The 25,298-nt window shown below is 44.3% G+C and overlaps 1 protein-coding gene across 1 annotated transcript in view; it reads right to left on the bottom strand.

The window, feature by feature from the left end:
• Cals (calsyntenin 1) overlaps window positions 1-25,298 on the bottom strand; it is a 244,140-nt gene that overhangs the window by 11,727 nt on the left and 207,115 nt on the right. The window contains exons 4-13 of the mRNA XM_050186674.3: window positions 25,022-25,233; window positions 23,562-23,708; window positions 20,351-20,542; window positions 19,130-19,396; window positions 17,495-17,673; window positions 16,111-16,237; window positions 12,700-12,854; window positions 11,187-11,338; window positions 10,788-11,007; window positions 4,108-4,309 (exon numbers count right to left, since the gene is read on the bottom strand). Of these exons, the coding sequence (XP_050042631.1) occupies window positions 4,108-4,309; window positions 10,788-11,007; window positions 11,187-11,338; window positions 12,700-12,854; window positions 16,111-16,237; window positions 17,495-17,673; window positions 19,130-19,396; window positions 20,351-20,542; window positions 23,562-23,708; window positions 25,022-25,233 (1,853 nt within the window). The remainder of the gene's footprint in view (window positions 1-4,107; window positions 4,310-10,787; window positions 11,008-11,186; window positions 11,339-12,699; window positions 12,855-16,110; window positions 16,238-17,494; window positions 17,674-19,129; window positions 19,397-20,350; window positions 20,543-23,561; window positions 23,709-25,021; window positions 25,234-25,298) is intronic.

The raw sequence follows: 25,298 nt of genomic DNA on the forward strand, positions 1-25,298 counted from the left end.
CGCCGATGACCACACAGAGCAGTTCCGAGTGACGCGGTCCACATTCCCCACTTTTGTCTGTCGCGCAGATTGGCCTTAACGAGCTAATGATAACCCACAAACGTCCTGCCATAAAGATGGAAACACCCTCCTGTTTTCTGGAAGAAAACTGGAAAGCAACACTTTTTAACCCTTTCGCTGTCACGGACGTACCGGTACGTCATCGCGCTTCCCCCCTACAGTGTCACTGACGTACCGGTACGTTCTCTATCGCGCGTTCAAAATTTCGCGCCTGAGCGCAAAGCTGGCGCTCCCGGACTTGGCCACGCCATCTGTTGACTCTTCCTACAAGTTCGTATTTTCGCCCCGACCTGTGTTAGTACATGTATTGAAGAGTACGGTGAGACTGCCACGCCCCCCTCTCTTTTTGCTGAGTGGCGCGGTGGCTCCGTGTTTGCTGGATCATGTGTCGCGCGCGTGTGGTTATGGGTTCAAGGGTTGTTCTGCCATCTCCGCCGGTTTGAAGGTTTTTATTTTTCTTCTGTTGGTGCGTCGGCTACGGCGCGTCAAGTTCAGGTGCACGCGTCGCCGTTGCCTCTCCGAAAAGGGTGACTCGATTGCTGCTTTCGCTCTCTCGCCGCACCCTCGCTTCCGACTTGCAGCAGTAAACGTAAAGCCCTTCGAACTTTGTTTTAGCCTTTTTCCATCTCCCTCTTCTTGATCACACAACGTCCCATTTATCTCCGTTGCGCGGGCGACTGAAAGCGCATCCTCCCTGCGCGCGGTTACTTTCGGATAGCTGAGTGGCGCGAGACCTTCGTCTGTTCATTGGAACGGTGACTCTTACGATTCAGAATACGAGCCGAGCTCAGATTTGGACTCGGACAGCGTCTAACTCGACGAAGAGATGAGTTCCGCATCGTCAGATTCGGATGTTGAATGGATGTTATAGTCAGGCTGATGATGATGATGACTACTAACAGCTGCAGAACATTGAATTGTGCATATCGCATTGACTATGTTATTTGTATACCAATCATAGTCAAAAATAAATTCCTATGTTCATTCCCTGTTATGCTCGTTTTCTGAAACCAAGCCGACACTGGGGGTGCGTCACGGCCAGAAAGGTCCGACAGCGAAAGGGTTAAACAACAGATTGCCATTAAGCAGAGTACGGACCACTATTAAACTGAGAGCCCCAGGGGTATTTAGGACAACTTCGCTATTTCTTCAGCTTCAGACGGAAAAAAGCACTTGACTCTATTCAACAGACATTCTATCGGCAAAAAATATTTTCCAGAACTTCATATATGAACCAAGTTATCAGTGCTGGCATACTGATTTGACATTCCCTTTATTAAGAGTAGGGCCTACTATACATCTTGATTCATACGTTACTAACTTACTGATGGCCAGCAAGATTCTCGTTAAGTAATGTCATTAGCCTCCTGAGCACCTGCAGCACTGCATTTTTGCACGAAATTTGGAAGCATAAAAGTTTGTGTTAAATTTTCTGATACACGATACTCGGCTTTCTTTTCTTGACTCGATATTCGAATTGAAATCTACTATTCAGTATTTGCACACCCCTAGATTCAAATGATGGATGCTGGGATTTTGAGAATGCTCTGCTTATGGAAATTTTGTGGTTGGTGCCTGAAGTGGCATATATATACTGGAGTATATACAGTGCCGGGGGTACCTGTGTTGCTATTCTCTACATGCATTAGCTGTAGCAAAAAACGAAAAGCACAGTTTAGAACGCATCCATGCCATCAACCCAAGGTGGCACAACTCAAGGGCTTAAAATCATTGAAACACAAGCCTGAATGTAAGTTTGTGAAGTGTTGCATCACACTATTCTGTGCTCTCATGCTTTCAGTAGCAGGTTTCATGGCCCCAATACTGTTGCAACTAACTTCTTTCGTACTGTCGAGCCTTGACGCACTAAGATTATAAGACCCCCAATGTGGCTGCATGGTATAGTGGCAGATCAAGAGTTCCATCCGCATTTGGCTTAGTCGTTTCTGTGCGCCCTGACTTTGCTGTCCTGATCAGCCCAAGTGCCGATTTGTTTAAAAGGGCCCTGAATTACCCTTCAGACTTGGTGAAAAAGCACATTCCGAAGATAGCGTGCACTGTTGTGAACAACTCAGCCACATTTTACACTCGTGTGCAGCACATAGAACTCACAAACGGTGTGCAATGTCAACTTTTTCTCAAACACTTTCTTTTCAAACAGCAGCTTTTTCATGACCCATTTTTGAAGCTGCTGGTGGCTTGTACAGGTCATCACATGCAAGATTCCCACAGACGGCTGCTATTGGCGGATAGCTGACATCAATCAAGATAGGTATTTGGACCAGTGCTCTTCTTCTTACTGTTACTGTGCGTATTAATTGACTTACTTTACTAAACAGGCTGAAGTAAGCAAAAACCTTCACTTTGAATTTCGCTAAGAATTATGCACTTCCGGAAAAATCTGGCCATCTTCTGCTCACGCTTCTTGGTCATGCCCAGCCACGTAGGAATGAAACTTTGGCCCCCCGGCTTATTGGTGCCATAGCCGTAGGGTCTCGCACACTCAAGTAGCCTCGGACTACATTAAACTTAAGCCAAGACCATATGTACGCTATACCTGCCACGCGTTATGAGGAATGGTGGTTAGCATCTGCAAGAGATGCTTGGCAGCGGGCTCCTACTTTGTATTCAGAAACTGATAGCTCTTCAGAATGCGCCATGTGGATTTGCCTATTGTCCGTGCAGGACTAAAGCCGGTCCGCACCATGTAGCATAGCCAGACTGGAGCACACGAGGGCAGGTGCGCACTCCAGCCCTGCCGTGCACTACAGTTCGGTGTAGCTGCGTTTGCTGCACGGCATAAATACAGCGGGGTGCTGCAGTTAGCCCACTTGCCATAACGCCGTAAGCGATGCCTTGCCACCGGAGCTGCCTCGCTCTTTCAGAACAGAGAATGCTGAGGAGCAATGGGAAAGGTAGATATTGCGCTAGTAGGATCCGTGCTCGTACTGTCTTTTTGAAAAATTATTTTGGCAATACACTCGAACCTTGTTATAAAAAATTTGAAGGGAAAGTCAAAATTACTGTTATCTAAATTACTTCGTTATACCGACTATTGCCCTTTCTAAACAGGCCGAACCGCTATGTGGCCGTGTAGCCGATTAAATTTTAATAAAACAACAGCAAAAGACTGTTCGGTGTGCGCAAAACGTGACTTTTCAGCATGTGACACGACAGCCGTTACGATAGCCTCCTTCTGTTCCAAATGTGACGGTCTTTCACTTGTGCTTTCCACATGGTTCGCTCATATTGTTGTGAAACCGGCTAAAACATCAACGTGGTCAAAGGGAACAGCTAGCATGTTACGATGTGAATTAAACCTGTTGTGTTCAAGGAGCATGCAGCTTGAGTACAACACGGTGCACCGACTACGCTGTTGGGACCATATTGGGCAAACTCCGTGACTTTCGGAGATAGTTTCACTTTCGTGAGATTTTGCGAACCCGTCGAAGTATACGGCCGACAGAGCTTGGCATCGCACCAGAAACACTGTCGACTGCATACACGAAGGCGTTTGGCCCGTGAAAGCGGAACTATCTGATCCGCCGCTCTCTTGTACCGTGACCCTGCTATGTGAGCGCGCCAGCTTGACTTGGGTGGCTGGTGCCAGTTTCACAGAATCTCAGCGGTCACGCCTAGCTGTGTCAGCCAGTGCTGTGCGCCGCAGTGAGAAACAGAAGTGGAGGCACTGGTTTTTTAGCACGCCACACGCAAGCATCATCATCGGTAAGTGGCGTAACACATCTAGGCGTGGCCTCTGAGATTGCAATCTCGGAGGGCATGCCTAGCTTCACCAGTTACGTGCTGCAGCGAGAGAGAGAGGCGATAAGAGAGAAGCGCTGCTTGTGTGCGGCAACACACGGTGGTAAAAAGAGCAGTGTTGCTTAATGGCGTATTTTATATGTGGGTATTCTGAACTGCCGTCCCAAACGAGACACAAATGTGCCTCGTGTCTGTGTTTACGTGCCTACCATAAATCCCTGCCAACTTTCTGTCATTCTTGCACAGCTTTCTGTCATGCTGTGTTAGGCAGTGATGCACACTGACCGTAAATGACCAGTCCATCTTTGCTCTCTCGGTGGTGGATGCCTAGGTGTGCCATCATGTATGACGGCAGCTGGAAGTGCTCGTGGTCTGGGTTCAGCGGAGGGTAGACCTGCACGCTACAGGAATCTAGCCGTCCAGGCCGCTGGGAAGCGGCGGGTGGTGACACCTGGTTGTCCTCTTCGTCGTCGTCATCCTCATCCTCCTGCAATAGCAAATAGTCCAGGTAATGTGGACCAGTTAATTCATCGTGATGGGATAAGTGAATCAGCATGGCCAGTTGCCTGCTCTTGAGGTTGCACACTCTGTGACGCCTGTGATTGAGGGTATGTTTCACATCCACCGTCATGACCAAGAGTGGCGCTAGCTAACACTCAGGCCTAAATAAATCAACTACACATCTATTAGAAATGTCCCAAAAATACATGGGAAGGTAGGCACCATGGTAGAACAACGGTGGAGCATTGCACGACTGTTACGAAGAAGGTGTGGCGTTTTCTACCATGTGCAGGAAGTTGTGTTTATGTTCACTTTCATTATGTTTTTTTCATCATTTATACATTTCAATCAAAAAGAGCTAACTCCTCCTGTGTTCCCTGGCTTCATAGTCTGTAGGCTTAATGTCATCATCATCATCATCAGCCTGGTTACACCCACTGCAGGGCAAAGGCCTCTCCCATACTTCTCCAACAACCCCAGTCATGTACTAAGTGTGGCCATGTCGTCCCTGCAAACTTCTTAATCTCATCCGCCCACCTAACTTTCTGCCGCCCCCTGCTACGCTTCCCTTCCCTTGGAATCCAGTCTGCAACCCTTAATGACCATCGGTTATCTTCCCTCCTCATTACATGTACTGCCCATGCCCATTTATTTTTTTTTATTTCAACTAAGATGTCATTAACTCGCGTTTGTTCCCTCACCCAATCTGCTCTTTTCTTATCCCTTAACGTTACACCCATCATTTTTCTTTCCATAGCTCGTTGCGTCGTCCTCAATTTAAGTAGAACCTTTTCGTAAACCTCCAGGTTTCTGCCCCGTAGGTGAGTACTGGTAAGACACAGCTATTATACAGTTTTCTCTTGAGGGATAATGGCAACCTGCTGTTCATGATCTGAGAATGCCTGCCAAACGCACCCCAGCCCATTCTTATTCTTCTGATTATTTCCGTCTCATGATCCGGATCCGCGGTCACTACCTGCCCTACGCCCACTGCAGGGCAAAGGCCTCTCCCATACTTCTCCAACAACACCGGTCATGTACTAATTGTGGCCATGTTGTCCCTGCAAACTTCTTAATCTCATCTGCCCACCTAACTTTCCGCCGCCCCCTGCTACGCTTCCCTTCCCTTGGAATCCAGTCCATAACCCTTAATGTCCATCGGTTATCTTCCCTCCTCATTAAGTAGAACGTAGAATTAAGAAGTAGAATTAAGTAGATGTATACCCTTACCACTTCCAGTGCCTCGGTACCTATTGTAAATTGCTGTTCTCTTCCGAGACTGTTAAACATTACTTTAGTTTTCTGCAGATTAATTTTTAGACCCACTTTTCTGCTTTGCCTCTCCAGGTCAGTGAGCATGCATTGCAATTGGTCCCCTGAGTTACTAAGCAAGGCAATATCATCAGCGAATCGCAGGTTACTAAGGTATTCTCTATTAAGAGGAAGCTTTAGCTCAGGTGCTCCTATCTAAATACATGTAAAAAGAGAATTCGTTTTTCTCGGCAACCACTGCACCAAATTTGACGAGGTTTGTTGCTTTACAAGAAAAACTTAAAATCTAGTGACTGTTGGTTTTGAATTTTCGATTTAGGTCCTCAATGTTGTATTAAAAATTGGAAAAAATCGAAAATTTTCAAAAAAACGAAACTATGAAGTTTACAACTCTGTAACTCGGAAACGAAAAGCGATAATACACTTCTGTGAATTGCATCTAATAGTACATTTAAAGCGGACAAAATTGATATGCTATACATGAATCTCAAAAAATTTTGTAATATGGAAATACAGCTTTTGCAGAACCTTTGTAAACAACGTAACAAATTCACATAAGATATAAAATGACATATCGAATTTGTCCGCTTTCAATGGTCTAATGGATGCCGTTTACAGAACTGCGATATCTGTTTTTGATGCAAAGTTATTGATTTGTAAACTTCGTTCTTCTATACTTTTTGAACTTTCACATTTTTGAATATTCTTTTAACAAAATTCAAAACCTAAATCGAAATTCCGCTTCCAACAACCACTAGAATATAACTTTCTCTCTCTATTGCAACAAATTTCACTAAAATCAGTCCAGGGGGTATCTCAGAAAAACGTTTTTGCATTTTACATGTATTTGAATAGGCCGCGTCGGACTTCGGCCCGAGCTAAAGCTTCCTCTTAACTTTTATCCCCAATTCTTCCCAATCCAGGTCTCTGAATACCTCCTGTAAACACGCTGTGAATAGCATTGGAGAGATTGTATCTCCCTGCCTGACGCCTTTCTTTATTGGGATTTTGTTGCTTTCTTTATGGAGGACTACGGTGGCTGTGGAGCCGCTATAGATATCTTTCAGTATTTTTACATACGGCTAGTCTACACCCTGATTCCGTAATGCCACCATGACTGCTGAGGTTTCGACAGAATCAAACGCTTTCTCGTAATCAATGAAAGCTATATATAAGGGTAGGTTATATTCCACACATTTCTCTATCACCTGATTGATAGTGTTAATATGGTCTATTGTTGAGTAGCCTTTACGGAATCCTGCCTGGTCCTTTGCTTGACAGAAGTCTGAGGTGTTCCTGATTCTATTTGCGATTACCTTAGTAAATAGTTTGTAGGCAACTGACAGTAAGCTGATCGGTCTATAAGTTTTCAAGTCATTGGTGTCCCCTTTCTTACAGATTAGGATTATGTTAGCGTTCTTCCAAGATTCTGGTACGCTAGAGGTCATGAGGCATTGCGTATACAGGGTGGCCAGATTCTCTAGTACAATCTGCCCACCATCCTCCAACAAATCTGCTGTTACCTGATCCTCCCCAGCTGCCTTCCCCCTTTGCATAGCTCCCAAGGCTTTCTTTACTTCTTCCGGCATTACCTGTGGGATTTCAAATTCCCCTAGACTACTCTCTCTTCCATGATCGTCGTGGGTGCCACTGGTACTGTATAAATCTCTATAGAACTCCTCAGCCACTTGAACTATCTCATCCATATTAATAATGATATTGCCGGCTATGTCTCTTAATGCATACATCTGATTCCTGCCAATTCCTAGTTTCTTCTTCACTGCTTTTAGGCTTCCTCCGTTCCTGAGAGCATGTTCAATTCTATCCATATTATATTTCCTTATGTCAGCTGTCTTACGCTTGTTGATTAACTTCGAAAGTTCTGCCAGTTCTACTCTAGCTGTAGGGTTAGAGGCTTTCATACATTGGTGTTTCTTGATCAGATCTTTCGTCTCCTGCGATAGCTTACTGGTATCCTGTCTAACGGAGTTACCACCGACTTCTATTGCACACTCCTTAATGATGCCCACAAGATTGTCGTTCATTGCTTCAACACTAAGGTCCTCTTCCTGAGTTAAAGCCGAATACCTATTCTGTAGCTTGATCTGGAATTCCTCTAGTTTCCCTCTTACCGCTAACTCATTGTTCGGCTTCTTATGTGCCAGTTTCTTCTGTTCCCTCCTCAGGTTTAGGCTAATTGGAGTTCTTACCATTCTATGGCCACTGCACCGCACCTTGCCGAGCACGTCCACATCTTGCATGATGTCAGGGTTAGCGTAGAGTATAAAGTCTATTTCATTTCTAGTCTTGCTGTTCGGGCTCCTCCACGTCCACTTTCGGCTATCCCGCTTGCTGAAGAAGGTATTCATTATCCGCATATTATTCTGTTCCGCAAACTCTACTAATAACTCTCCCCTGATATTCCTAGTGCCTATGCCATATTCCCCCACTGCCTTGTCTCCAGCCTGCTTCTTGCCTACCTTGGCATTGAAGTCGCCCATCAGTATAGTGTATTTTGTTTTCACTCTACCCATCGCCGATTCCACGTCTTCATAGAAGCTTTCGACTTCCTGGTCATCATGACTGGATGTAGGGGCGTAGACCTGCACAACCTTCATTTTGTACTTCTTATTAAGTTTCACAACAAGACCTGCCACCCTCTCGTTAATGCTATAGAATTCCTGTATGTTACCAGCTATATTCTTATTAATCAGGAATCCGACTCCTAGTTCTCGTCTCTCCGCTAAGCCCCGGTAGCACAGGACGTGCCTGCTTTTTAGCACTGTATATGCTTCTTTTGGCCTCCTAACTTAATGCTGGCTTAATGTGATGGTAATTAACAAAAAGAACAAGCTCTTCAGTTTTCGTTATTATTCTTGCTCGAGCAGCATGAAATGTTTATGCACAAAACAAAAATGAGCAGATTATCAATCTAATTTTCTGTTGTTTTGACAGCGGCTTGCTTGTAGTGCGTGTTGCTTTGTCCTCGTTTACTTCTCACGGCTACGAGTACAACATCAACGCCATGCAGCTGCACAGAAGGGTCGAGTGACTGATAAATTTTTATACCCCAAAGCTGTCATTACTAACACTAGCCTGAGTGACAGGGATTTTTGAGACAAATATTAATATAAGCTAGAGTGATGGACCAGTACTCCAATGAGTCGAAAGCATCACTTTTACCCAGGACAGAGCTTCTGAAAGCACAAAAATAACATAAATGGAAGACAAGATTGGTGGAGGCACTGTGCAGCTATGGTATAGCACAGTTATGTTAATTCGACTTCAGTAAATTCGATTTTTCTGGTAATCCGATCTCGACCGAAGGTCCCATCTGACACCGATAAGTTTCTATGGACCCAAACATTTGTTATTTCGATCCTAAAATTGGCCTTCACCGGACAACAAGAACTTGAACAGTCGGCACGCATGTGCCAGACCTCAATTATTAGACCCCGATAGTGACACCCCTTCACGGGCAGAGTACATCTCAGCAGAGCTTAGGGTGACAGCGAATGCATTGAACATACGACCCCTCTCATTGAATAATCCTACTTTCGGACAGCCCTAGGAAGATTTTCAAGCAATAACGATGGCTTACACTGCCCGATTACGATATTTACCAGATTCCAATGTGCAGCTTGTCTTTTTTCCCTAATAAATTGAACCAAAACCGGCATTCACGGTGTTTGTATGCTTTGCCGCACAGCATGACTGTATCGCGGTGAAACTGACTTTGTAGCACATGCTGTTTTTTCGGTTTTTAAATGCTTTCCCTGAACACACACCTTTCGTGGGATACATACAGGCTCTATTACTACGGTTTACTTTTTTAGACGCAGCACATAAGCACTTGGAAGAGTGAAGACTGACAAACGTGCAAAGATTGACAAGCAAACACACTATGTTTAGATCACATAAGCTTTTTCGGCGATATTGCTGCAGCCGATTTCGCCTGCTTGAGGAAGTTACCAGTATAAGCCTGCTCGAAGTACCCATCCGGCATCCTTTCACTGTCTGAAGACTTTCAACAAAAAGTTTGGAGACCGGCGAGCGAGGCTTTTTCGTGAAAAGAACTTATTTTTCGCAAAGCTTGATGCAACATTCGTAATATAGTAAAAAGAGCCCAAATTTGTATACGTCATGAAAAATGCAGTAGAGCTGGCCGGTATGTATAAGGGAGCCATTTATTTTGGGTGATCTGCACTTTGGAAAAACCATGCAGCTCCTTCAGTAACGAGTTTCTTCTCATCCAAGTTGGTACCTCTTGGCATAAAACAATCTCTACGAGATTTCTACAGAAGAAATTGAACATTATAGACTGATTGAATGTTTACCACTTCAGCACAAAGACCTCTTTCAGAAACCTCCACTTGCTCTGCATCACCCGACTCCAGTGGATGCCTGCATGTCTTTTAATCTAATCAGTCGCTTATTCCTTAACCTATACAGTGTTTCTCTTGCTCCTTGCAAACCATTCAGTTACACTAATGGAGCACCGCTTGCCTGTTCTGCATATTGCATGACCGGCGCAAATTCTGCTTGTTCCTTTTATTCTTGATTAGAAAATCAGCTGCTGGCGTTTGCTCTCTAATATACCGCAGTTGTCTTTTTACCTCTTCGTATTATTCGATTGAATCAATTCAATTCAAGCTTATTCTCATTCCGAAAAAGGAGGGGCTGGACTTTAGATGCTGTGCTCCCGCTCAACCAAAGTCACAATTAATTCCCTGTCCTGTGGCAAAATTGCAGCGTGGATGCAATGCATATGTTTTACAAAACTGTAGTATAAGAAAAACACGCAGTACACTTAATATTCATAGCAGGACAAATAATTTATATGAAAATTGTGAAATACGTAGAATATGTTCACTGGGTACAAAGAGTTTGGTGCAGTGAAAGTTTGCTCCGACAGAACAACTTGATAACTGAATTTGGGCTATGAAAAGGGTCAAGTTTTTCTTTTTTTAGGGAGACTATTTAGCAGAATGAATACAGAGTAATGCAAGGACTATTTACGCCTGTGGTAAGCCCTAGTAGAAGTGACTTGTCATTTTTCATTCTGTCACTCGCTGCATAGTCCTTAGCTCACTTTTAAGCATTTCTTTTTTCTTTTTAATCCGCCAAAATGGGCAACAAATTTTCTAGGCCAGCTCTTACTCTCTGCATAGAAAGAGCAGCTTTTTCTGTACCTGTGAGGATGAGGAAGCCGTGCTGGCCTGGGTGGTAGTCGGACGTTCACGGCCAACTGAGATGAAGACGGAAGCAAACAGCTCGATGCCCTGCTTGAAAGGCTCGTACTCGCGTGCCAGGTTGGGCGTGCCATTGATGGTGATGCTCGGCTGCTCGGCTGCCAGAATGGTGACCCATGATTCTACAGGGGGAACCTTCTGTGCCTTACCATTGCTGCACCTGGGGGAGTAAGGGACAACAGGAAAGACTTATTTCATCGACTGGCAGACTGACTGATCTTCCTTTTAATTGATTGGTTTGTTGACTGATTGACTGAGTTTAGCATTCTGAACTAACATCTCTGCTATGAGAAAATTTCAAGTGTGCTATCAAGACGGGTCACTGTGAGCGCTACTTACATGACAGTTGTGGCTACGTGGACAGTGCGACGACCTGGTGTTGGGAAGTCACGTGAGTTGACATAGGCCACACGGGACACCAGATCCTCGATTGTGTCCTGGTCACGGGCTGTTACTGTGACTTCACTGCGCTCAGAGTTGGACGTCACCTCCTACAAAAACATTGGAGATAAAGTGATGTAGTCAAAGGAATAGTACAATTGATGTGTGAGAGTGGTAGCAGCATCATCATGTTGACAAGTTGGGTGCTGCACTCATATGTCCACATAAATGTAAAAGGTGAAGATGGTTGCTGTCAGTACACCACACCCATCAGTCATCATTAAAGTTAAGCCAGGAAATGGTAATGATAATAATCATCAGCCAATGCAAGAACTTGACTTCTCTTCAACGTGCACAATTTTCAAGTAAACTTGGACTTCATGTGCAAATTTTACAAAAACCTTGCAATGCAAGTCAGTGTAAGAAACTGCACACTTCCTGAACAGAGCCGTGATAAGGGCTCGTTGGTGGTTCATCCGCTATTTAAGAAACGTGCACTTGTCTTACAGTATTACGCTTGCAGCTAAAGTGTGAACAATGATTTGTAATTCCCCAACTGTGATATACCCACGAGCGAGAGGCACACAATATTTTTTCTGTCCCTCTGCAGCTACCACAGCCAAGGATTGCTCAGATTAGTTAAACGTTTCTCACAAATATCACTCCCCACGTTTTGCCACAAGGAAACCAGATCTCTCACAGTCTGCAAGTTCTTGCACATCTACTTTAAGACATAGTACTTGCATCTAATGCATACAAACAGGCCCCAGGCACTGCAAAATAAAGTGCTTAATGCAGCCGTGCATCACTGAACTGTACGTAACGCCAGCTGTGCAGCAGTTGATGGGCTGAATTAGAAGCTTCCCCCTACCCCACGCTGCAAGTCAGAGGCATGACCTCTCCACCTTTCCAGCATTAAACTCCCTCTCTCCCATCTACAACACCAACACCATTCCTCCGACTGTCCCTATGACAGTGCCTGTCATAATCTTGCGCACCAGTTGAACTGGCAGAAAGTGTTGCGGCAAGCTGGGGACATACGCCTGTAGATTAACCTCAGATGTTTTCATGCGCTTACTTTGTCCTCATTTCCATCACTCCCCCCCACCCTGACTCAGCCTTCTGATGACTGACATCGGGATCTTGTCTTCAAGTGGAGCTTGTCGACACCATGCGGCCTTGACATACGCCACACCGCTTCATGAGAAGTAATCTACTCCTCTAGCGAGTGCATTCGTTATATTCCTTGTGCCCAGTATTATGTGACACCTGTTTCATCGGCCTTCTGCTCCTCTTACAGCTGTCGCACTGTCACATGTGCGCCACATAACTGCGCCATCTGTTCTTGCGCACCTTTTCTTTTACCAGCTGTCTTATCTGGTGTGGGCGCCCATTCAACCAGGTGAAAACATGGTGCTGAATCACCGAGAGCAGTGCAGCAAAAGATTGCCAAGTGCTACTGAATGCTCACCGTTCCTGTGGCCTGCGAGTCTGCAGGGGGGATGTCGAGCCACTCCTTGCATCGGTGCAGGCAGGACAGCACATCAGGGGACTCGGTACGTCCCCTCAGCACCGACAGACCAGTCAAGTAGCCACGGAAGTGGAATGCCATCTTGTTGTCCTTGCCTGCACGCACGAATTGCATGCACACAATGTATGGTGCCACTTACACAATCAAAACCTAGGTTGTAGCAGATGGCTGAATCGAGCACACTTATAAAGACCATGTTGATACATGTATGTACAGTATAACCTTGTAACAATGAAGTCGCATCCGAGACAAAAATGTCTTCGTTAAATCAGATATTTATAATATACTCGATAATTTGACTCATGCTCATCATATTGAGATTTGATTATGCAAGGTGTCGCAGCAAGCTTTAGCCAAGTTTTAAGATATTCGGGTGCGCTACAGGACGATGTGAGTAGAAGCAGGTTGCTTGAGACTCAGTGGAGCCAATAATGTAACTTTTGTTTGCATTCTGTTTAGTTGCATAATTATTCAAGATTACTGAATTAATGTCGCATGTACTAAAGTTTGAAAACCATCCCACGAGAAAGTTGTGGAGTGCCTAGGCAAGGTCGGATTCAGCAGTATTGTGAAGTTCCTGCTACTGTGAGATCATTGTTCCCGTGTCCAAAAGAAAGCTCACCAAGTAAGAAAACACTCAATGTCTTTATGTATTTAAGCGCCGCAAATGAGGTGCCCTAAATCCTGCCATGCACGAACTAACAATGCTTTTACACAGTGCCGCAGTGAAGGTGACAGGGCAATGGACAGAGGTGGTGGATTTGACATTGAAGCCAGCAACTGGGCCGAGATTTCGTAGCGGTGCCTTTTCTTATGCTTTTCCTTTCCATGCTCTTCACGTTACATCAGTGATCAGAGCGGCGCTCTGCTTGCGATGTCAATGGAATCAGCCAGCTGTAAAGGGTGAATGATAAGAATCGAGCGGAAGGCAAAGCTACAAAATTGCAGCCCTGGTCTCGGTTGCACTGCCAAAGGCAATGGAAGTCGTCGTTCATGACACCGACAAGCAGAATGAAAAACCTGTTGCCATTCTGCCCTGTCAGTGGCAGCGAACCAGCTTAAATCCGTCGTTCATTCATTCGCGGCACGACTGAGATCGCTGCAATCGTTGCATGCAAGCAGGCAGTCCCATGGGTTCTTTTCATGTTTTGTGGGCTTTCTTCATGACAAAGAAGAAATGATTGTGTAATAGGTGTTCTGCTGAATGCAATTGAATTGGACACTTCCTAGAGCGCTCAACAATTTCCATATTGGATGTCTTTCTCTAAATTTAATACTTGCAAAGTTGATTAATTAATTTTGACTAATTATGCAACTAAAGAGACTGCAAACAACTGTATGGTTTGCTCCATAGAGTGGCCAACAATGTTCTTTTAGTCAAGTGCTCCTATAGCACACCTGTATATTCTTAAGGCTTGGCTAAAGTTAGCTAAGGCACTCTGCATAAGACCATACTTTTTCTTAAATTATATGCAATATAAAGCTCATAGGCCAACATACCGTGCAGACTCTCGTAAGGGCCGCACCCCCAACTTGGCAGCCCAAAATTCAGGGAAAAAAAAATTCCAGCAGAGAAGCAATCGCGTTCGGTGCCCCTGTGCGCGTTCGGTGCACATAGAGGCACGCTGTGTAGCTCTACGTGTCACTACTAGATGAACTACTACTACTACTACTACTACTACTACTACTACTACTACTACTACTACTACTAGGGCCGCACCTCGTCAAAATTGTGAGAAAAAGAAAGTGCGGCCCTTGCACGAGTCTATACAGTAGATTCAAAGATAGAGCATGGACCCATAACCATGCATCAACATCTCGCTTGGGGTATAGCAGAACTAGAGGCTGCTCTGCGGCTAATGTGAGCTACTGCTGTGGCCATCATACGCCAAACACCATTTTCTACAACGGCAAGAGTGGTTCTGCCCGCTAGCTGGTTATAAGTATTCCCTGGTGAAGTATGCACAACGTGCAGTGGCAGCCGATGAGCAACAAACAATTATGCAATGCTGGTTCACGAAACGTGCAAACATGCAATACAAGTAAGCTAGGTGGTGTGAATGCTTGAGCTGATGCCATTTCTTATGTCTGTGCTTCTGCTTATCTTCTAGTCGGCTTACATTTGGGAATACTTCCTCCCCCCCTCCTTTTTATTTACCGAATTTATTAGAATCTAGGCCGTTAGTTTTTTTTCAAATAATCATATACCAAACTCTAGGGTCGGCTTAGATTCGAGGATTTTAAAAAACGCGCCAGTTTGTAATTGAAAATGATAAATATGGTGCATAGCTCGCGCCACCCAGAAAGTCAGCACCGCAGCCACTACTAGCCGTGCAAGTTGCCACCTGAAGTACACGAGCGACGTCGCTGTTTTGACCTGTGTCGTATCGGCATGTGGTGTGGCCCATAATGTGGCGTAATCGTAATGGCACCAAACAAGCAATGCCACTATAGTGCCACTTTCAAATGAAAAGTTGTGCTAGCCCCAAAAGCATTGTCAGGCCTGGTGGGACTTCAGCATCAATGAGAAAAATTTCCGTCGTTGGAGGGGGCAACGAGGGACACTTTCTGTGCGTGCCGCAATGAGCAGCTGACATTGCGATAAGGAAAATGAGCGCGCATTAACAGAGAAGAGCTGTTCACAGAGACTGCACCGGGTTTCGATGCGTGCAAGCTGTGCTGCACTGTCTGCGCAAGCATGGGCACAAGACTGTGCACGTCTGCAAGCGTGCGTGTGGTCTGAGCTACAGCGACGGGGCTAGCAGCAATGATAACATAGTGAGCTCGGCATGTTCACATTAAATAATTGCTGTTTTCATTTTGTGAACGCTGTCCTCACTTTTTTGTTCAGCCTAATTCGAGGTAAGTTTTTACATTTTTTCTGGCTTCGGACATTTGGGGGTTGGCTCTGAATCGGGGCTGTCCTAGACTCGAGTAAATACGGTATGTCTGGTTTGTTCACTGTGAACTGAAGCTACTGTTGCCTCTGACAGAACAGCTAGCTAGTTCTATTTCAACTCAGTGAATTTAATTTTGTTCTTGTTCTTTTATCAGCTGTATACCATTTCTTTATCAAGTAGCTGTCTTTGAAGAATTTTTGCCACTTCACCCTATTATAACGTGCACCTTGCTTTTATTCGAAACATATTAACCAAAAAATATTGCTGTGGCAATGGTACAGTTCTGCCTCCTCAGGCAGGCCCTCTGGATAGATGGACATGGATAGTTTACCCATTCCTCCATTGCTTCTTGGGTTTAAAAGGTGCACTTCACTTTTATCTCCGCACGCACTGCCTGGCCGTCCATGACAGCCCCTGATGTGTTGCCACAGAGACAATGAGTCCAACCCACCTTGCCAGCAGGCTCCCACGACAAAGGTGGTATTGATGTTCTTGGTCTGGTGCAGCGGCCAGTCGTCGACAATCTCGGGGTTGTTGGCTGTCACCTTGAAGGGTCGCCCATCAACGTACAGGGAGGCCTGCACAGCATTCCGGTGCTTGTCACCACTCTTTCAACGGAGAACTATCGCCAAGAGTTCAATACAGCTACATGAATTCACACACGAGGACATCGCATAGCTACTAATTGATACCTTTAACGTGCCTCTGGCAGTTTCCTAAAGTTACGAACAAATTGCAGCTTCAATACAACAGCATGCAGGACCTACAGAATGTGTACTTCTTGAGCAGCGTGACTGCGCAGTGTGAAGTTAAAAAAGAACACAGAAAAAAAAAGGGTGAGGGACAAAACGCGTAGACAAAACACTGATTCTTATGTGTTGCGTCAGCCCATGCTGCAAAGTAATTAACACAGGAAGTTGGGCAAGTTGGTGTTGATGCATTCGCTGCGACATAGTTACTAGCACTAGCAAGACTAACGAAAAGAAAGGTGAAACAGGACAGAGTGCTCTGGCCTGTCCCACCTTTCTTTCCATTAGTCTTGCTAGCACTAGTAACTATGTCCCATGCAGCAAAATGCGCACAGAATTCCAGCAAGCTCAAACATCTCAACTCCAAATAGCTACAACTCCAAAGTCAACGAAATACAACATCGCATTTCACCCTGCCCTTTACGCTATTACAACATAGTACTCTATATATACAAATATAAAGCAACCATGTTTCTAATGTGTGGCGGGACATTTGACAACTGAGAAAATAAGAACAGAAATAACAGTGCCAATATGACCTGAATAAACCTTACACAAAGAGAATGTTGTCACCTGTGCTTAAGGTAGGAAGTCCTATGTATAATCTGCAATTTGTTATCGCAATTGTTACTCTCTCAGGGCCGACTGCAGATGCTCTTGGACCCACTGAGGTGCACATGAGTGAAATTGGTTGCTAAATGCTTTGAAAGGACGGCAACATGGGTTGCTCTCAGAGGCCAAAAGTTTATGGGACAGTGAAGCTGCATTCCAGCACCTGTCGCAGGAATGCTCTGTAAAGTTGCCCTTTCCTGTGCATTATGCTCTCAACTTTCTGATGACATGAGCACCCTATTACGTATGCATGTCCGGGTTCTGACTAGCTGATTGAGAGGCTGGCTTTCCTTCATAGCTCTGTTGCATAGTAGTTGAGCCTGTCAAGAAATGAAGGGTGAGGTTAAAAGATGCAAAAAGAATCTCACATTATGCGCATGTTTACTAGCTTGCATTCATTACTTTACATTATTTGCGTGCTGTTCTAGCAGAAGTAAGAGCCACATAATGAAGCAGCCAAAAGGGCACACACACCTCCGGGAAGTTGACAGAAACGGCGTAGTGGTGCCACCGGTCATCGCAGACCTCGGGTGTTTTCCAGCGCCACTCGGCTGGTGTGAACTTGTTGGCCTGCTCCTGGGTGGGTTCTCGGCGCAGCAGCAGGATCAGCCGACAGTTGCGCAGAAACAGTGCCGTGTGATGCCTGCTCATTCCTGCACGTGGAGGCGGACAACTCTTTTTCTCTCAAAACTCTCTCGGGCCGTGGAAATGCCAACATCATTGTGCGCCACCAGTTGGGCCGCTTGAAAGGGCCCCTCATAAGGTTTTGTCAGAAAGTTGGGTTAAATATTAGGCATTGTAAAGCATCATACAGGAAGTGTTTTATGGCAAAAATATTTATGAAGCGTTTAAGGTATTAGCAAAGAGAGAAGCAAATGAAAAGGCACCTGAGGAGGCAAGCTACCCTTTCCCAGGGGATGCTATCTTCCTTTGCCTTGACCCCTGCACCGTCCTCTATTACACCTCCCTCCTTTTATTCTTGTGGTGCAGTAAATTTCCAGAGACGATTCCATGCATTAAGATCTCCAGGGCAATCGGCAAGTTGTTCATGCTGCTTTGTGGTGCAGTGGATTTCCAGAGACGATTTCATGCATTATGGTCTTCAGGGCAATCCCCGAGTTGTTCATGCTGCTGCAGGATATTTGTGCACTGTGGGCACCATGCATGTGGTCTAGCAGCGCCACTGTGTGCGATATCACTTGCTTCATACCTCATGGGCTCCTTTGAGAAGAGCGTGCAAGCTTCTGTTCAACTTTTCACTTCTTCTTGGGGCATGAATTAGTGCAATACATTGCAGACACAATTGTCACTGTAGGATCTGCGCGCCGCAATTGTCTCTGTTTGCAATGGCCAAGGCCCTTTAGTAAGCGTGGTTAAATTTTTGTAGACTTGTGACTGTTTGTTCACAAATAATGAATGGATGTATGACAAGTAACTAAGGTTCAATAGCCGCAGCTGCAAACACTGTAAAGGTGCTAGGTTTGCTGCTCAGACGAGTGAATTTCTTGGAGGGGTTCAAACAGCTGGGGTAAATTTGCATTAAGTGTGTTGACTTCAACAAGGATATAAAATGAAAAACGTATTTCGCAACTCTCTGCCTTTTCTGAAAAGATGTTAGTACCCCCATACACTATACTGTTGCTGGGTAGCAATGGTGCACAGGCAGTAACACCAGCATAGAGCACGAATAGAAAGAATATAGCTCTTTATTGGGCGAACTTTGGCCCTGAAAGCACAGCAACACTTAGGTGACAACAATAGTGTAAAGTGCAGTTGGTGATCATTGAGTCAAATAGCACTGCTCGAGTTGCTCTGCTATTTATACAACTGCCATCACACATATCATAGCAGTTGATGGCACTCGCATCAGTTCGGGAATGTAATACTACTGAGTCTGTGACATGCATGCAATCAGATTATAATGGGCCCATAACAAGGCTGATGAGAGTACAGAAAGCGTATCATTTGCGGGAATATCAACACGACAATACTGATAAGTTGTTGAAAGTGATTACTGGCCAAAAAGAGCGGCAATACAATATGCACATAACCGGTGAACTCGCACGGTCAGTGAGTGAAAAACGGCACGGCAAATGGAGCAACACGTACGGTGGTCGTCCGAGTTGCACAGCACGTGCTCCTTGAGGTGGCTGGCGTTGTGGGAGGTGGGCGCACGGTGGCGCATCCAGAAGCCCACCGTGAAGACATTGGTCAGGTTGTGCGACACGGTGGACTCGGGAATGACGACGGCATTGGTGGCCCCGTCAAACTCGTAGATCTGGTCACTCTCGCGGCCCTCATCTGTTGGCAGCCCCTGTGTCCACTCGGCTCCGACACCAGGGCTTGGCAGCAGGTCTACGCTATCCGAACTGGCACCTGCATTCACGCGGAGCAAAAGAAACAGCCACAAACATTACTACAATAACACGGTAGGCTGTTTCGATAGGAACACTTGCTATTCCTCCCAGAGTGTTAGGAGTTTCTAGAAATGAAAAGATATCACATGACACTTTCTTGAACATGAGAACTATTTATTGTGAATCAGCAAGTCATATTCCAACTTATACTTCTGCTAACATACATTAAGTGTTTCGGTTTATACTGGTGTCTCCTTTACAACAAAGGAAACTTGGAAAACTGTACATTCAGAAGTACATTACACAGGCAGACAAAGATTATGCATAATGAAAATGCATAATGTGAACCCTTAATAACGCTCTGTCAGAAGGCAAACAAACACAATGGAAAGCAGCAGATACATGGCTAGCAATTTTGTCCGAGAATTCAATAAACTGATCGGCAACCATGCCTCATGAGGTGATTTGAAAATGACAATGTAGTCACATGGCTGTGGCTGGTGAAGACAGGTAGGCAAGCGATGGCAAATTGAAGAAACGTAAGCCCTTTGTTGGGCAAACTTGTTCCCTGTAAAACAACACTGTTTTCTCATCCCTGGGCTCTCACTATCTCCACCACCATTAAGTTTTACTGTCTTCAAAACAGTGCAACTTGGTGGTGGCAAAAGTGACAGCTCTGCCAACAGTAGCTGAATTGAATGCAATGGCGCACAATTGACTTCCAGTTGCAAAGCATCATAGAACTGATCAACCCAAGGTGATTTTACTAGCTCTAGTGCTCATTACGTACAATACATGCAATTTGATTACACAAGCCGGCAGCCTTCACAGGAGTGTTTACAACAATCGTGAAATCAAGAATGGTCACTGCTTTGAGCACATCTCATGCAGGAACAAAAACCCAGATAGCAGTGCAAAGAAAACGAAAGTGAGAAAAATATTAACAATTTAATAAATACTGCGATTCACTGACCACACAGTTTCCTCTGAGAGTCAACTGAGTAGGTGTCCCGGTCACAACCCTTGCCCACGTGGCGCGTAGCCAGGGTCAGACGAGCCGACAGCTGTTCAGGTTCGCAAGCTCCTTCACACAGCTCCAGCTGCGCGTCTGGGAACAAGGCCCTCCGGCCAGATCCTGGCGTGTACTCCACATGTTCCTCCATGCCTGCGAGTTTGCAAAAGAGCAGTCCAGATTTCATGGGGTGCACCAGCCTGGCTGCATCCATGTGAACATCAGAATTATCGTGCTTTTGGCAGCTTGTGGCTCTGCATCAAATTCTGTTGTGTTTCAACGGAAGGTCTATTGAATCTAACAGAAACTCAGCAGAAACACAATACAATTTCTATAACAGCTTTAGTAAGTGCTTTGCATTCACAAACACTGTGGCAAGAGCTTGACAACTTGCGTGACTACTAGTTTAGAGGCTGGATTTAAACAAAGGTCCACCTTTTTGCAGTTATTCTTATGACAATAACAATGGTAACAACAAGAAAAAAATTGAAACGAAGAGCAGTGAAACCACAGTTGAATGCACGACGCCATTAGAAACATTCATTGGTTTAACTAGTATGATTATGTGAACACAGCTGTTAAGTGAACAAAGCAACACGTGCCCAGGTGCTTTAGATGGAGCCTAACCTTACCCAAGACAAAATATGTTAGGAATATTGCAGCTGCAAGCTGCCGTTGTCGCGACAGCTTCTGCAACAACAATCTTAACCAGGAAACGTATGCGGGAGCACTACGTGCTTTGATTTGTTATCAGGGGTACCTTATCGTCAATGCTGTGGTCTAGATTGTTTTGTGCTTGTTCTTTATTGAAACAAATGCTATGCTGTATGTTGCATGCGTGATACCAAAGAATATATGCACTTTTCGTTTCAATCGCTGAAATATTTTAATTGCTGAAGGTATTTTTTTTCCAAAAGGATGCACTGAAGGGATGCAAAGTGGCTAAGGGAACTTTGGACCAGCTCTGGGAGCAGAAAATTTGGCACATTGGAGCAGGTTTGGAGCAGGACTTGTTCATTTTGGAGCAAAAGATACGGTTTTGGAGCATGCTATGCGAGGCTCAACATGAGTGAAATACAGACAAAGCAATGTTTTTATTGACTTTGCAGAACGCTATTAGGTCACAGCAAATCAATTCTGTGGAAGCCCGCAAGGTGGAAGAAAGGTCACTAAAGGAAAAAAAGGGCAAACACCTGACAAAGGAAACCCATTTGCATTCCTCGGAAACCACTATTAAGTCACATATTGTACATGCCAACTAAATGTGCCCAAGAATAGAGTATAACCAAGGTATTCATGCGAACAGCACCAATTGTATGTTGATAGGCTTTTTGTTAATGCTGTTAAAAGTTTCTTTTTCGTTGTGCACAAGTAACTAATATCCAAGTTTGGTTAGCTAAGATTAATTACCTCTTATTGGATAATGCAAATTATAGGTTACCTTAAATTTAGTTATGGCTCATGTTTCAACATCCTCCACAACTTTTTCAATGACATCTTGTCGATTAGGTAAGTTTATAAAGTTAGCTAGTTAGATGTATTCGTGCACAACGAACAAGAAATACTGACCGTGACAGCCATGAACAACACCCATTAACAAACAGTGAATGCCATTTGCATAATGCCCTCAGTCTTTTTTAAATTCTTCGTGGCATTCAGTTGGCATATTCGAGTGCCACAAAATAAATGCGAAGTTACTTTGTTGGTCAGTGCATGTTTGCCAGTATTCCACATAACTTGGCGAGAAGAAAGAATAAAAACTCAGACATTCATCAAAAGAATAAAGGGAAAAACGCATTCAGTGGTTTTTCAATCAGCGTCGCCGACCAATATTTTGCACAAGCTCGATTATTAGGACTGGCCCATAAAGTCAATGTAACGCAGCGGCTAATATTTTGAATGCCAAACAACGGTTTCTTAAAAAATAAAGGGAAAAACGCATTCAGTGGTTTTTCAATCAGCGTCGCCGACCAATATTTTGCACAAGCTCGATTATTAGAACTGGCCCATAAAGTCAATGTAACGCAGCGGCTAATATTTTGAATGCCAAACAACGGTCTCTTAAAATTTTCGGACCCAATCTGCACAAGTCGTGTTGTGAGCATCGTGGCCACGAACACAATTTCTGTCGTTTGCATATTCTCTGTCCCTTTACGACCGCCATTCTGCTGCTATGGTAGACTAAAACCAAAACTTTACATCCTTGGTTTCCGTTTTGCAGCCATAAAAGTCTAATTTTTTTTATGGTGTGGTTGTGCAGAATATAGAGTACACAGAGTTCAAATTTGAGTGATGATTATGGCTGCCATTGGATATTTTTGGTCAAGAGGTTTCATGTGCACGTGCGAAATATATTTTAATGTTACACGCATTGTGTCCGCCATTAATTGACACAGATTTACCAATAGGGTTTACAAGCGAGCCTTAAAATGTATAATGACAGACCGTGTGACGTACTCACTCAACTGAGAGCACGGATTTCTTTTCTGGCTGCCCCATAAAACAAGCACCAGTTCAAACAATCTTTAGCTGGTCTGCATATTACCCAAATGCATAAGGTTTATATAAATGATTCATAATGCATTGCATAGCACAAAGGAATTTTATTTTCTTGTGTTCCAAGTTACAGTGTGCCACCAAACACACTCTCACTCCAAAGGTGCTGAAGCTGAAACAGAGCTTTAGCTTGACTTCTAGGGCTAAATGCTAGCCGACACGTGGTGGTGTGATTGCCCCTGAACACGAACATCCCACAAGATTTAGCCACTTCATTTCAAGTTAGGGTTTTGACGAAAGATGGCGCTAATGGCACAGCACTTCTATTCCTGTGCTGCGAGAAATCCTGACCAACTAGAGGCTGACAGCTTCACTGTAAAATGAAGCTCGTAATCACTGCTTGTACACGAACTTCTACTGCAACTGGCCATACAACATGTTTGTAAGGACCAGCACTCAAGTTGGTGCCACCGTAGCAGATGTGCCCTAGCAAAAATTGTGCATCAAATTCAATTGTGTTTCAAAGGAAAGTCCACTGAATGCAGAAAAAGTAAGCAGAAACTCAATAGAATTTCTATAATGACTTTAGTAAGCACTTTGCACTCTGCACACACTGCGGAAGAGCTTGACGACTTGCACAATGACTTTTAGAGCTACAATTTAAACGAAAGCCCACCTTTCCATCCAACCTTGCAGACCCTGTTGACCTTGATGGTGACAGTGACTGGGTGGCTCTGTTTCATGCTGCAGTCGAATGCAACCACCTGGAAGATGTGGTTGCTGCTTGCCTCCCAGTCCAAAGGCTCCGTGGTCCAGATGGTGCCTGGTAGTCACAGAATGAGCAAGAAGCATGTTTGTTGAGGCACATCATTATCACAATTATACATAATTATGCCCGTCGCAGGATGAAGGTACCTTCTAGCAATCACCAACTAGCTTTGTTTTGCATGTCGACAAATGAATAGTGCAAAGAAGTTTGTGTGTTCTTTTGCCCATGTGAGATCACTGGTCTAAGACATGTATATAATACATGTGTGCTGCTGAATAAACCTTTGTTTGAAGTCGGCGCCTGTTACGTACATTTCTTTTCTTAGTTCACATATAAGTTCACATATAAGTTCTTAGTTCACATATAAGTTCACGAATATAAGTACCTTGTAATTACATATACTAACAACCTAAACTGGAATAGCCGTATTACTAATGCCGCCTTTTCTGCTTTTAGACAACTGTGTCTACTACACTATAAGCTTAACGATGCATCCCCTGAAGTGAAGTCGTTAGCTTATACCATCCTAATTCAACCCAAACTGGAATATTCTTCCGTTACTTGGGATCCGTTCATTAAAACTAATACCTTTGAGAGAATACAGAGAAGAGTCATTCATTTTATTTTCTCCAAATACGGCTGTGAAGACCCTGTAACTAAGTTATTGCAAACAAATGAATTTCCCGCCCTTCAAACGAGGTGAAATTTATTTACTTATTAATTAACCATAAACTTTCCCTACATGCTAGTCCACACCTCACTCTTTCTGTAAGATATCTATCATTCTACCCTCTTACTCTCTCTCTCTCCTTACCTTGCCAGGGCAAACTTCCTTAAGTTGCTTTTTTTTCCCCAGAACTATACAAGAATGGAATGCCATACCTCTTCATTATCTTAACTCTGTAGAATCACTTGAAACTCATGTTTTTAATAGTTTGTTCTAGGTTAAATTGCTGTTCTATCTGTTTTCTTAAGATTTCATTTTTTCTTTTTATATTCGCATTCTAGCCTATTGTATTGCATATCTATCAGTGCACCTTGCCACTCCTGCTTCGGCCACAATAATTGCAGTATGATGTAGATAAATAACATAAATAAATACTAAATCGAAGAACATTCTCCCTTCATTCTTTCACTTCCCCTTGAGTATTTGCCATGAGCATTATACAAAGACACTTTTAATGTAACATTTCCAGAACATTAAGCTACATTCACTGGCAACATATTATATCATCTTCAGGACCTTGTGCTTCTTCAAAAAGAGGTCAATTTTGATCAACTTACAGCACACATGCATACGTCAATTTGCTTTATTTTTTGTTTTGCCACAAATAGTACAATGATACCATCACAAGTGGATGGCTCACCTTCAGAGTCGATGGAAAAGGGCACGTGTGCATCCAGAATGTCGTACTTGCAGATTTCACTGTTCTTGGGGGTGCAGTCTGCGTCGAGGGCACGCACACGAAGCACGCGCTCGTGTGGTGGCCGGCCCTCGTCCACACTGCCCTGGTAGGACTCCTCCTCCCACCGAGGAGCAAACTCGTTGACATCGTCCACTGTCAGGTGCACAGTCACGCTGCAAGAAGAGCCCGTGAAGTGCGCAGGTCAAATACAAGGCAAGGCTGCTGGATTGCAACATGG

The sequence above is a fragment of the Dermacentor andersoni genome, chromosome 3 (assembly GCF_023375885.2).
Source record: "Dermacentor andersoni chromosome 3, qqDerAnde1_hic_scaffold, whole genome shotgun sequence".
NCBI classification, from domain to species: domain Eukaryota; kingdom Metazoa; phylum Arthropoda; class Arachnida; order Ixodida; family Ixodidae; genus Dermacentor; species Dermacentor andersoni.